Below are 14,984 nucleotides of genomic sequence, written 5' to 3' on the forward strand. Positions count from 1 at the left end.
GCTTTGTGTAGGTAACCTGATAAATGGGATTTTACTACTGTACACACAACTGAAAATCAACCCTTAAATCAGACATTTTAATGCAAACACTGTGTTCTGACTATTAGTTTTGGAATAAGTTCTACTTCCTGTTTGCTTTTGAAACCATTATTCTGAAAGATGTTCTCTATAAGCAAAATGAGGATGCATATGTAGCAAGAAAGACCATTGGGTCTTCTCAGTGGAATCTTCCACAAGAGCTACAACTCTATAAACCTTCAGGTACTTCTTATGGTCCAAGTTGCTGATTATCCAAGATAGTTTTGATCCCATTTACTCTGTATAATAAAGATAATACTTCAGAGTACATAAATGCCCCCATTCTGGGATGATAAATGCCATAAAAATAAAAATAATTGACAAAGCAATTGTTATTTAAAATAGCAAACTATAAGCACAAGACATAAAACTCAATGGAAGCAATAATATAGGAGTTGCTGAACCAAATCAGATTAATCATCCATCTAATTTGATTCTTGTTTTCAGCACTGACCAATACTTGATGCCCTGGAAGTTAAAGAAAATTTATGCACCGACTCAACTGTGCATTGTTGCTTCTGGACAGAAATTTTTTCTTGGTCCTTGCCTGTGATTAATTTACACCTTGAAGCATGAGATTTTATTATCTTTAAATCACAGTTTGGGCTTGCGGAGCTGCACATTTTATGTTAACAGTCATAAAACGGTCCATCCCATTTTCAAATTCGGACTTAGTATTTGTCTTCATGGCATGAATTCTATAAATTACTTTATCCTGTAAAAAGAAATTATATCCTTTTTGTTTTGAACTTACTGGCCCTTAATTGAACTGAGCATTGTGATTCTTTACGACTGGTCATGGCAACAGAGAACTTTTGTAATTTAATTCAATACTGTCCTCTACTGTACAATGAAACAAAACCAAAAACCCAGCTTCCATTGTCCTCTAGAAATCTGGCACAAGTTAGAAACAAAACCTCCTCTCTGGCGTGTGACCCTAAAGTCATGAATCTGATGATGGTTGTTTAACAAACCAGAACATATTCGCCCACATGTTGTCCCCTTCCAGGTGGGCACTTCTGAAAGGTGGAAGTTTCTTTCAGTAAACGCTGCTTTTACTTGGAATATTTGAGAACTTCCCTCCTGGCTTTCTCTTCAGAGCCTGTGGGACACTGTTTTACAGATCCTCAGACAACTCTTTGTCGTTTGATGGTGCGTTTGATTTTGGAAACAGCTAATAGTCACTTGGAGCCAAGTCTGTGGATTATATTTGAGTGATGTTTGGGGAAAAGAACGAGGTGTGAAAACAATGTCACACGACTGACTTTCTAAAGTGGCTCGCAACCTTTTCGTGACTGCAGTTCTGAAAGAGGAGTTTCAGGACTCTTTTTGAACTTGGGGAGCAATAATAAAATAAGTTTGTGGCCTCCCAAGGTGACTACTTTGAATCCAACACTCATTTTGAGAATATAAATTCTGGTCTATGTGGTAAAATGAAACCAGTTCCAATTGCTTTAAAGTTATACATTGTTTTCAACATAATAATTTCAACCTATGTCTATGGAAAAACTATATATCCTTAAGCTTTCCTTCATAGGCCAACCCCAAATGACCTTAAATAGCAGGTAACACGGCTCCAGCCAGGAAGTCCTAGCTTTCCAAACAGCATATATGCTTGGCCCTCAGACTATTCTTAGTCTCTCCTACTAAACACTCATAAAGACCATTCCAACGAAGAAAGCTGTGTAGATGAGTTTTAAAAATATCTAGACCATTTCTTATCTTTATAAAGAATGTATCCTGAAACAAACTTTTCTTATTTTAATGCCACTTAACATTTTTCTGTACATCAAAGCAGCCTTGCAGACAAATTGAAAATATGAGCCAGCTACATTTTCCATCATGCACAAACTTTTCCTAGTTCTTTGCACACTTACCAATAAACATTAAACTAAAATTAGTAACAGTAATAATAAAATAGCCGGTATTTATTAAGTGTTTCCCGTGTTCAGGATCCCAAATCATGCAGCTTATATAGTTTTCTTATTTCAGCCTCATGGATGTAGGTCCTATGATCTTCTCTATTTAACACATGAGTAAACTGAGACCTAAAACAGCTGAATAACTTGCATGAAGATATGCAGCTAGAAAGTGGGAAACCTGGAATTTGAACCCAGATCCACCTGCCCCCACTGGCTGTGGACCTTTCTGCCCTCTGAGGACTCCTTGGTGTGATATGAGTGGCACCTTTGAGGTCCCCTGACATTTCCCTTGACGTTCTGTGGAAGCACAGATGTTGAAGATACCTTAGAGATCTCCTACAATCCTTATTTATAAACCTTTGTTTCCTGCTTTTAACCTTCTCTATGGAAAGAAATTGTCTACCCAAATAATTCAAGAGTTTAGTAATTACCCTCTGTTCAGATTAAAGTCCTCTAGCTTCAAATGGCATCTTTTTTCTTGTTCTGGAGCCAGAGAAAATGGAGCACCAGTAACCCTTGTCCTATGTCTAATGCCTGCCATGGGCTTGAACGTGCCTAAGTCTGTTTTTCAGACTTAGAAATTTCAAACTCTCTCTTCCCAGCTCCTATCTTCTGCCTTTTACCTTTCAGTCACTTAATTTCTTTTTAACTTTCAGTTTTCAATTATAGCTAACATACAATATTATATTTGCTTCATGTGTTCGAGTGATTAGACATTTTCATGTCTTACCAAGTGCTCACTTCAGCAAGTCTAGTACCCACCCGGCACCATTCATAGTGATTACAACCCTGACTCTATTCCCTATGCTGCCCTTTACGTCCTTGTGACTATTTTGATAACTGGCACTTTGTACATCTTAATCCCTCCACCTTTTTCACCTATCCCCTAACCTCTCTCCATCTGGCAACCATAAATTTGTTTTTTGTCTCTATAAGTGTGTTTCTGTTTTGTTTCTTTGCTTATCTTGTTCTTGAGATTCCACATATACGTGCAATTGCATGGTATTTGTCTTTCTCTGCCTGACTTATTTCACTTAGCACAATTTCAGTCACTTTCATGTCTTTTTCTTCTGAAATCTGTCCAACTTCCCTCTTTAAGTTATAGAGCCCAAATTGAATAAATTATTCCAGAGTCTGACCAGTGTTGTGTTTCAACACTCTGTACTCTGTTCATGTGTCTGTCCTTCAATTCCAATGTGTTTGCACAGCAGGGCGTGGCCTGTGGCTGGGCGGCCTGTCACAGGCTCCGTGTGGCCAGGCCAGGCTGCTGCACAGCTGGAAGAGAATAGCACAGAGCAATGCTTTCTAGAGTGTCTGCAGGCCCCCGACTCCTTGGAGGGCTCTGGCCTTCTACCCGCAGCTTCCTTTAAGCCAGGGCAGCTGTTCTCTTAGCTGTCTAATATGTAAGAATTGGCATGGACTTTTATTGGAGGTAAGAGGTTGTAGTTTAAGATATAAACTGATGAACAAAAATAGATCCAGAGACACAGAAGCATCGAACAGACCGTCAAACCTCAGAGGGAAGGCAGAGGAGGGTAAGAGGGGGTTGAGTAAGAGATCAACCAAAAGACTTGGATGCATGCAGATAAGCATAACCAATGGACACAGACAATAGGGGGGTGAAGTGCTGGGAGGCAGGAGTGGGTTGGGAGAGGTCAGTAGGGGAAAAAGGAAACATATATAATACTTTCAACAATAGAGAATTTGAATAAATAAATAAATTAAAAAAAAGTAAATAAATAAATAAACAAATATTTGGTAATTGCTCATGATAGAGAAAACCTATAAGCTTTGGAACAAGACAGCAAGGAGTCTGGGTCCTCAATCTGTCACTCTCCTTACTGTGGGTGAGTCATTTAATCTCCCTGCCCAGGGACTATCTAGAAAATGGGTCTAAGTCTAAATCTTACTTTGTAGGGTTATTGTGATGAATCCTAGGAATTTATATAAAATGTCTAGCACCCTGTGTGACACGTAGAAGCTACTTGGTAGCAAGACACTCTTCGTATTTGTGTTATTGGAAAAAATTCAGTGTCCTTCTGAGACTGTGTCAGTATCATCATTTTGAAGTTAGGACCGTTAGAACAGTCATTTACTATGACAGAGCTTTTTTATTTTTGGTAGATTTCTATTTTATTCAGGCCTGGAGTCATGTTAATGAATTTGTTGGATTAGATGGTCTAAAGCAGATTTCAACTAAAACATAACATGAAATATTGAAAGGAGAGGGGCACTGTTAATCTTATGCCTCAGTTTCATAGTGGAGCCAGGCTGTTTCTATTTTTGATTATGTTCCGTAAGAAGCAGCTAATTTTAGACTGCAGTTGCAAACCTTTCAAGTCCCGTGAAACATTTTCCTTTGATGTGCTGCACTCAGCTCTGTGCTCTCAGCACCTAGCCCCGTGCCTGACACGGAGCAGGTGTCATGCAGCCCTGGGCAGACGCAGAGTGCGGCCTGGTCTGGAAGCCACAAGAAGCAGCAGACCAGACCCGGCCACAGATGAGTGAGGGGAGGAGCTATGGGCCTAGGAATGCAAAGTCTTATTTGGTGGGACAAATGCATCACACAGAAAGTAAGTACCCAAATATGCAGCTCTGGAGGAGTAAAGCAAGAACTTAAGGCCATGATGCTCCCTGCCTAGTAGAGTATTTCATTGGCCAAAGTGACCTCAGAGGAGAGAGTCGGTGCTCTGCCATGGCCGGTGGGGCAGGGGGAGTTTAAGAAAGCAGGTCAAGCACACTGTCTGGACCCATGAGCCGCACGGCCCAGCACAAGGACCGAGAGTGGGGTCAGATAGCTGAGGAAATTCATTCACATAAAGTGACCTTCTAGAAATATAAATCTGATCATGCCATCCCTACTGAAACTCAGTCAGTGGCTTCCTTTCATACTGGATAAACCCAGTTCCTTTCAATGTCCTGCAAGGCCTTGGTGATTGGCCCCTGCCAGCCTCCCCAACTTCACTTCAAACCAGGCTTCCTCTGTCATCAGCTCCGGCTGCATTGACCTCTCAGTGCCCAGAGCCACTTTTGTCCCTGAGCCTTTGCACCTGCTGCAGCTCCCCCTCAGCTCCCTCGGGCCTGCAGTTCTTGTCTTCTTCTGGCTCTCAGCTCCAAGGTCACAACTTCAAAGAGGACTTTGCAGTTCACCCAGTCAAATCCCTTGCTGTAATTCCTTCCGAATGCTTAGATTCTCAAAGATCTTGGTCATTTACTAGCTTACGTTTTCACTCTTGGTCTCCCAGACGAAAGAGAACATTCCTTAAGTGCAGCGGATGCATCTTCCTGTTCCCCACTGTGCCCTGAGCTGGGCACAGTGTTTGGTACAGATCACATGCCCAGGGGGTCTGCCGAATAAATGTATGACTGAGTGAATGGGAACAAAACTGGTTGGTGCATGTGCTAACCTGAAATTGTCACTGTCCGTTTCATGTAGTGTTTTATGATGGTACCTTTAGATCTTTCAGCACAGGGAAATAATTTACAACATACTGAAAAATTATAACAGAAAAATGTGTGCATAAATATAAATGGCTATTATTTTCCTTGTGACAACTTAAAATAGAAAAGAAATGGTTTCTTTTCATTTTGCTTATATGTGGTATCTGAAAAAACACACAAATGAATAAACAAAACCAAGCAGAAACAGACTCATAGATATAGAGAGCAAGCTGATGGTTATCAAAGGGGAGGGGTATGGGGGATGGGTGAGAATCCTTTATAATAAAAGCATAGTATGCAAATTGTCCCCTCCACCAGGAGTTGTCTGGGAGTTCAACCAGGGGGCGGGGCCCACCAGGGGAAGGGAGGGAGCCCCTGGCTGGTGGCGGTGGCCGGCAGCCTCAGCTGCTAGGGACCCTACCAGTACACGAAATTCGTGTACTGGGCCTCTAGTAAATAAATAAATAAATAAATAAATAAATAAATAAATAAATAAAGGAATTAAGTACTGTACATGTCAGAACAGTCACACAAGAACAAAATACAAAATGAAAAAGAAACTGATTTTTACACACTTCATCTCAATGGGAGAGTAGGCTGGTAAATTTTCTGTACATGCCTAAAGGTTATACTGCAAATCGACTCACATACAACATCAGAGGGCCACTTTTTCTAACCTGGAGAGGGTGTTTGTAATTTCCTTCAATTTGTATACACACAATACATGGCTGTACATAAACAGACATTCAACAGTTCCAGCAGAATTCCTGCTGCCAAAGAGAAGAAAAACGTCAGAGTAAGCTGTAAAAAATGTGCTTGGTTTTTAAAATGTAGATATGGCAATTCGCAGCATTTATACAAATTGCCGTATACGGAGGGTTGCAACTCTGAGAATGAACGGTAAGAAAAAGTTGCAACTAAGAGCAAATCTGAGGACACTTGTTTTGAAAGCAAAGGCTTAGTCAGTATCACAGCATTCTGGCAATCCACATAGTATTCACCAGAGGGTTTTGTATTGGGCTTGAGACATTATGTATTGATTTTCCCGGATGTAAAATGCTCTGACTAACTCTCTATTTAAAATGCTCAAAAAGAAGATTTCATCTAGGATGAAATCTTATTCCATTTTTAAAGTCCTCTTTAAATTTTGGGCATATTAGTTTGAATAATATTAGTATGACTAAATAACCCAATGGCTGGATGGATCTAATATTTTATACCTTATTTTTTCTGCTATGATCTTATACACATTCTGTGACTTCTATAAATATACAGAAATGTGAGATAGTATCAGCAGAAAATATAAATAGCTTCAAAAGGAGTTAGATAAATTAGGAAGTGCTAGATCTTTGGTGAGAGAGTACAGGAGAGCTAGAAATTTTTAGGTTAAGTAATAAATAGCATGCTTTCCCACAATGTCATGGCTTAGACGTGGAATATAAAGTTGTATTAGGCCACTGGCACACTGAAATTTTTATCCACGTGTATTTGTGCTCTCTTTTCTGTTCTGCATATATTTTCCCTATTAAAAAAAACTGATTTATATAATTACTTTGCAGTTGTTAGAAGGACGATGGCTATTTGTGGATAACAGAGAAAGTATTCTTCATGGGTGAATGAAATGAATTCCAGAGTCCCAAGGCACACTGAACCAAATAACAGCCAGATTTAGGCTTGAGATGACATAACACCAAGTACCTATAAACACAGCCCCATCTCACTGAGGTTGCCTCCCTGAGAAATCTATAAAGGGAAATACATCTTTAATAACCTGAGACCAAACAGTCAACTCTTGAGTATTTATAACAGAAAGGACTAATGTTTAAGATATTTTAAAGCATAAACTATTTTTAAGTGGCATTTTTCAGTTTCAAATGAAATAATGCAAACATTTTTTGGGGGGGAGCGAGGACTGGGGAGGCCAGCTTATATCCTAATGATGCTGTAACGAGGCTAAATTTGACAGTTGGCATCTCCTCAGCAAAGGTCAACTGGATGGGGTATGACGGGAGAGGCAATTTAAGAGAAGGATGCAGAGAAATAGAAAATTGGCTTGGGATTAAGGATGCGCTGTGACTAATCCACAAAACCAATAATCCACAGGTGGACAATATTTCATAGAAGGCACAGAGGATGCTGCTCTGGCTTTTTAGGTATCAACAAATATTTCCATAACATACAGCTATATCGCTTTGTTTAGGATTTACTTTTTTTTCCAACAAAGAAGATAGTGCAGAAATGCTAAAGTGATCTTTTATGCTTTTAAATGACCATCACAGTCTGCAATAAGATGGCCACAATCTGACACAATACCACACAATAGCAGTTACCTTGGATACAAGGCTGGCTCTGTATGCTGCTAGTTGCTTCAGGTACTCTTTCTTTGCAGCCTCGGTTTTCTTTTTATAGACCTGTAACAACAACAAAGAGTCTTAAATTAGAAAGTGCATCTGCTTTTGTTCCCAGAGACGTACAATGCAGAATGATAATTGCATGCACACACATGAACACTCACACACACATGCACACACAATTGTATTATATAACATATATATATATATATATATATATATATATATATATATATATCCTCAAAGATTGTGTTCTGTTCCTGAAACAGATTTTTAAGAAGCATGACAATAGGCTAGATAAGAAGATTCACAACAATAAAGTTTTCCATTTTACATAAAGCATATGAAAGGATTTATCTGGTTTACTTTGAGAGTAGAGGTAGTTGGCTCAGAAAGATACGATTGATGAAGGTTCCCAGGGAAACCACACACGAGTAAAGAAGCCATTCACATTTATATATGAGCAGATAATCCTACAGTGCATTCAAATCCTGATATATACGTTTCACGATAAATACAAAAACAAGGACAGAGTTGAGCGATGACCAATGATGTCCAATAAGTAAATCAAAGGTATTGGAGTTGGCAGGCTCATCACTAATTTAAAAATTTTGAGCCTTGAGGTTCTATTTCAAAGCCTCAGGGATTGGCAATGGAGGTCACAGACACATTTGGGGGTGGAATGGGACCCTGAGGGGCCGAGGACTGCGCACATGGCCTGCCCTGCAGCCTGCTCTGGTCACATCCTTTCCAATGAAAACACTGTATGACACGGATCTGTGGACTCCTCATTGTGAAAAGGTAAAGGTGTTCAGAAATGAATTTCAGTTTACAGAAGTTTTCATTTCTCAGAGGGAATCATTTTGAAAATAAAAGTAAAATCCTCTTAAATAGAGCAGAAGTACTGAAAAACAACTTGCTGCTATGCTAAAGGTCACCTCACTAAGTTAAACGGGAAGGAGTCATTAGAGTCGAAAATGAAAGATTAGCAAAGTGAACACACATGGTTGTCTGCTACTATTATGTCAATTCTTTCAAGCTTTTAGAATCATTTTTTTAACAATCTTTTGAAATCAGCCTTAAAGAACAAACTCTTTTTCATCATTTACTGTGTAAACAGAAGTGTATTTTTATCAACGACTATTTTAAATTTCCCACATCTTGAATTTTACAGCAGGGAAGGAGGTTTGGCTAATATTTTGTAATGCTGAACTCAAAAACAGACACAGATTAAGGACTGAAAAGTGGCTTTGGAATTAGTCAGACCAAATATCTGCCACAGTTGGCAGCAGAGGTCAATTTATGGTTTTGGGGTATGTGGAGCCCAGTCCCCAACTGTGAAATTCAAGGTGAGAGAAATATTATTTGCTCATGAATATTTTAATTAAAGCAGAACATTTTACTTAAGGTAAACAATTGACTGACCTTGTGAACAGAATTATAAAGGTCCCTATGAAATAAATGTGCTCTTCTTTTAGGGAGGTCTGCAGCCTAGACTTTTATTCTTGGAATTGTGATGTAATGAAAGGCAATTTAATAAGATAATTAAGAATTCACACAATATTAGTAAGGATGGCACCATATAATCATGGTGCCATCCTTACTAAATATGAAACTCAAGAGACTTAAAAGTTTTTTTTAAAAATAAATAAACCGATACATTCTTTGGCTTAAGAACAAGAGTATTCCAAATTTACTGAGCTAATTATTGGAAGTCAAACTCAGATTCTTTTTTTGGAAATTTGCACGTGGAAACAAATAACACTAGGGTACAGCAAATGCCTTTGAATAATATGACCCACCCATGTATCTAACATACCCCGTTTCAGCCACAATCAGAAACACAAAGCTCTTTGCTTTTTATTGATTTGTTTTCACCTTGAGAGACAGATTGCTGTTTCTAGTCTTTTCTTCAACCATCTTCTTCAAGACATAATTTATAATTAATGAGCTTAAGCTGACAATGTTTACATTTACGTTTAATACCTTAAAAATATTTCTAGAGGATTTCTCTCCCACGCACATAGAAATCCTATTTAGGACTTTAAAGCAAATATTTAGTAAATACTGTATATTGTTGATGGTAGTATGCATTTGTATGCTTGAAGCACTTACGTTTTTATTAATATGCTACTCCCTCTGACCCCCAGGCAGCTAACTGGGGTTTGCTTAACTTCCAAAGGCAAATAGAACACACCCACAGCATTGCCAAAAGCATCCTAGTATCAGTAGATAAGATAGGTTACCAGATGGCCTGATTGTAGCATCTATCCTCATTCTTGCATTGGGTTTCTACTGAAACAGCAACAGTGTGACTAAGGTGCTATCCTTGGTGGGGCTCCCAACATCTCACAAAGTGTTAACCTTCCTGAAATTTGTTGATTAACAACCATAGGAGGATGGTGGCTAGCAATGTATTTCAGGCTGAATATGTACCCCCTGCTTTCACTTGGGGATCGATGTTGTTACGAGATGCCTGACTAGCATTCAGAGTGCCCTGTTTTCTACAAATGGCTCCCTATTGGCTATTGATGATTGGCTATGTTGGATCATCACACAAGTGCCTAAATGCCACTTTACAAAAGAGAAAACTCATCACTTCATGTTACGTGGATTGATGGATCCACTCTTTCCTGAATAACTGCAGATATTCACAAGGAGGATTCAAATGGCAGTCATTTCAGGAGGTATATTTCCATCATTGAGTTTAAAGGAGAGTAGCCCAGATCGGAATTAAAATTTGAGTCAAGTTTCCTCAACAGTAGTTTGGACTATCGAATAGTTCCAATGTATGTCTTTTCTAACTTTTTATGAGAATGCTTTTTCAATTCCATATTTGTTGGAAATGTCTGAAGAAAGACCTCAAATGTATGAGAGAATGATAAAAATATGTGCATATTCAACATATAGGTGAAGTTGAGAAATTCTTACTTTAGAACAGATATTTAAAAATCATCAGTAAAAATTTCCTCAAAAATGTTTCAAAGCACCTTAGCCATCTTGGCTCAATATTTAGAGTGTTGTCAAGGGCATGTACCTTGGTTCCAGGCTCAATACTGGTGCTGGGTAGGGCATGTGCAGGAGGCAACCAGTCGATGTATGTCTCTCACATCGATGCTTCTATCTCTCTGTCTCTCCCCCTCCCTTCCACTCTCTCTAAAAATCAATGGAAAAAATATCCTCAGGTGAGCATTAACAACAACAAAAATGTTTCAAAGCCTCTGTTCATAGAGGGAGAAAGTCTACTTAAAGAAACCAACAACAGTGCTGACTGCCTTTGGCAATGAACTACCCATGGCGGCAGTGATCAAAACTTCTAACCTAGGAGGATGGGTCTGATTTATATCAAAGTTAAGTTTGGGAAAGAAATGGTCTCTCTCTCAGGGAAAGACAAATATTTTAAAGATATGTGATTCATACAGTAAATATTAGTACTCAGTTGAGCTATAAAATGGCTTCCAAATGGTCTACAGCTGTTTGAAATAAAGTGCAAAGTTGGCCAGATGGGGATTTAAATATCATAATACATCATTTATCATTTTCCCCAGCTCATCCAAACACTTTTGAATTCATCCTGTCCTAACTTAGTTATATGCTGTGGTTTGTTATTCTAAGAAAGCTACCATATCCTATCTAAGGATTGCATCTCAGTGGTTAAACTAAAACATATATAATGGCTAAACTAAAACATACGTAGATAGACATCAAATAGCAATTCTATAGAATCCATATCCTGTTCATGTAATCTAGTGATTCACTGAATCATTTTTGAAATGCTCTAAATACCAGCAGTACACATGTTTTTACAGGCTAATCATCCCTAATTGAAATCAGCAGTTCAATATCAGTGACTATAATAAACTCAACAAGAAAAAAAAAAATCAAATACAGTCTGTCATTGTACTTTTACTTTCTGGTCTTTTCCCACACAATCCATCCAACTCATACAAAAAAAGCAAATTCTTATAAATACCACTTAATTCCTTCTTCCTTCCTTCTTTTCTGCTCAGGCTCTTAGTTAATCTCTAGTCATATTTTATTTCAATGAAGCTTTTATAGTAATAATAAGAAAAAATATATGATTCTTCCAATTTTTGTATTCTATTCAAACACTATAAAAAATTAAAAGGCATTTTTTGGAGGTTGACTTCAAATGCAGTTTTCTTACCCCAGTACAAGTTCATATTTATAGAAAATGCTTAGAAATACAGCTATGTATTAGAAATAATAATTTAGCCACCAGTCCCTGCCATATCCTTTAGAAATTAATGTTTGTAGCTTCATTCAATGCTGTTATTATTCAGGACAGTTAGAGAAAGTACATTTATATTTTATATAGAACTCAGTCCTTAAACGCAGTTAAATTTCCATCTTGTGTAAATTGCTCAGCATTTTCTTAAGCATTCCAGAACTCAAAGAACTTTAAAAAGTAGTATTCATTATATTCCACAAATGAGTGAGATCATGTGATATTTATCTTTCTCTGCCTGGCTTATTTCACTTAGCATAATGCTCTCCATCTCCATCCATGTTGTTGCAAATGGTAAGAACTCCTTCTTTTTTACTGCAGCATAGTATTCCATTGTGTAGATGTACCACAGGTTTTTAATCCACTCATCTGCTGATGGGCACTTAGGCTGTTTCCAAATCTTAGCTATGGTGAATTGTGCTGCTATGAACATAGGGGTGCATATATCCTTTCTGATTGGTGTTTCTAGTTTCTTGGGATATATTCCTAGAAGTGGGATCACTGGGTCAAATGGGAGTTCCATTTTTAGTTTTTTGAGGAAACTCCATACTGTTCTCCACAGTGGCTGCACCAGTCTGCATTCCCACCAGCAGTGCACGAGGGTTCCTTTTTCTCTTCATCCTCGCCAGCACTTGTCATTTGTTGACTTGTTGATAATAAGCCAAGCAGAGAAAGATAAATATCACATGATCTCACTCATTTGTGGAATATAATGAACAACATAAACTGATGAACAAAAATAGATCCAGAGACAGAGAAACATCAATCAGAACGTCAAACCTCAGGGAAGGTAGGGGACAGTGGGGGTAAGGAGGAGAGATCAACCAAAGGACTTATATGCATGCATATAAGCCTAATCAATGGACACAGACCACAGGGGGGTGGGGGCATGAATTGGAGGTGGTGGGTAATGGGGGAATAAGGACACATATGTAATACCTTAATCAATAAAAAAATAAAAAAATCAATAAAATATATTAAAAAAATAAAGGGCATTAGAGAATGATAAAGGAAAAAAAAAGTAGTATTCAGAGGACTGAAAATATTATACAATGTGAGAAAAATCTTGCTATCAATTCCTTTTTGGAACATCTGAATCCATCTAAAAGATTCACGTAATAATGCGATGACCTGTTTCTGGGATGGTAGGTATCAGAAACAAGTTTCTTTTCTGTTAAAAAAAAAAAGGCTACAAAATATATCTGTTCATTTATTAAATGAGGATGACTGGGGCAAGTGTGATGCCGTTCATTTAACAATATATTGAATGTCTAATATGTACCTGGTGTGGTGTGGGGCACTGAAACTATGAATTGAAAATCAGCATTAAAAATATGCCTCTGTTAAAAAAATAAATTTTAAAAAATGCCTCTATTGTATGCATTTTTTTATTAAGCACCATATATATATATATATATATATATATATATATATATATTGTCTTTAATTCTTTCAACAAGAATGTTTAAATGGTATTTATTATCCCCATTTCACAAATAAGAAAACAGACTAGAGTGGGTAGTCATTTTACAGCAACTATGGCAGACCCATGGTGGAAAACAAATTGATCTGGTTCAAATTTCTACTTTCGTTTACTCAGGGGCTCCTCCTAGCGGCGAGACAACCCCCTTGATGCCTCCCTCAAACACAACAGCAGCGGCCTGATCTGTTTTCTACAGGGGAAGCCCCAGGATACAGGGCAGTTCCTGGCACATAGTAGGTGCTCCTGAGGATTCGTTATTGAGGATATAGTCCCTAGTCTCAGCCTTTTTCTTCTGTGAGTCATGATAAGCATGAGTGCTCCTAAAAAAGTACTAAGTTGCATCTTCCACATCAATGGAAATAGAGGATTTGATACACAGATACACAGCCCAACCACCCCAAACATTTTTACCAAGAATACATATAGTGCCACTGATTTGAATAAGTATTTTGTTCAAGTTTTCTCCCTAACAATGTCATGAAAGTTTTGAAGTGAAATGTTTACTCCTACAGGAGCATAGGGTAATTCTGTATGTGGGCACGTATGTGTATGCCACATGCAGCAATCCCATTTATGTACCAACCATTATGTGTACATAACTGCATCTTAGAAGTAAAATATGCTCACCATTTCATGTAGTTTTAATCGCTCAGTTTCAAATTTTTATAACTATGAACTTTTTTTAGTTTAGAAAATGAACAATTATTTTACATAACCTTTATTCCTAGTTTTTAAAAAATTGGGAAAATGCATACTGTTTATAAGGAAATGGGCCAGATAAACACGTGTGATTGCTATATACTGCAACAGGACTTTAGCTAACCTTAAGTATTGTTGACATAAAATCCAAATTTTATCCTAAGATAAGGGGAAAAAAAGGAAACTGCAGCACTTAGAGAGTGGGTGTTTGAGCACCAATGAGGAGTAAATGATTGGATTCCGTGGGCTCGGAGGATTTGTCAGCTGCCTCATAAGTATAATTCTGGCTCTTCATATCCCTGCTGCTTCTAATTTAGCAGGACAGGCTCATAATTGAAGCAAATTAACTATTTACACTTGCCACTTGTACCAGGGGAAGAGGACACAGCAGCGGGAAAGCATGAGTAGGAAATTGCATTCTTCCCACTTGTGTCAGATCTCCCCTTATATAAACACATTAACAGTAATTTCATGAGGCGTCAAACATAGGAATAAATACGAAGGGATAAAATAATGAGGTGTTGCTATTGAGCCGAACTGCTATGGCGAATATCCTTGGATATGAATTATGCATCCTGAAAGAAGGCATATGTTACAGTATTCAAACAGTTCCCTGCAAGCGCTCTTTGCTCATTAGGCTCTGGATCTCAAGGTAAATCTACTCTCCTCTTCCATCCACCACATCACTAGCATTTACAAAAATACACTCCCTGGGCCCCGTGGGCTGTGGTTTCTCCTGACTACATCAAACTGTGAGCAGG

The 14,984-nt window shown here is 38.1% G+C and overlaps 1 protein-coding gene across 3 annotated transcripts in view; it reads right to left on the reverse strand.

Moving 5' to 3' along the window:
• The window catches only part of TOX (thymocyte selection associated high mobility group box), a 305,837-nt gene that overhangs the window by 16,229 nt on the left and 274,624 nt on the right, over nucleotides 1-14,984 (reverse strand). For all 3 annotated transcript variants that reach the window (XM_080646462.1, XM_080646463.1, XM_080646464.1), the window contains exon 6: nucleotides 7,772-7,852. In XM_080646462.1, the coding sequence (XP_080502588.1) occupies nucleotides 7,772-7,852 (81 nt within the window). The remainder of the gene's footprint in view (nucleotides 1-7,771; nucleotides 7,853-14,984) is intronic.

Source organism: Plecotus auritus (genome assembly GCF_963455305.1).
Source record: "Plecotus auritus genome assembly, chromosome: 11".
Taxonomy (NCBI): Eukaryota; Metazoa; Chordata; class Mammalia; order Chiroptera; family Vespertilionidae; genus Plecotus; species Plecotus auritus.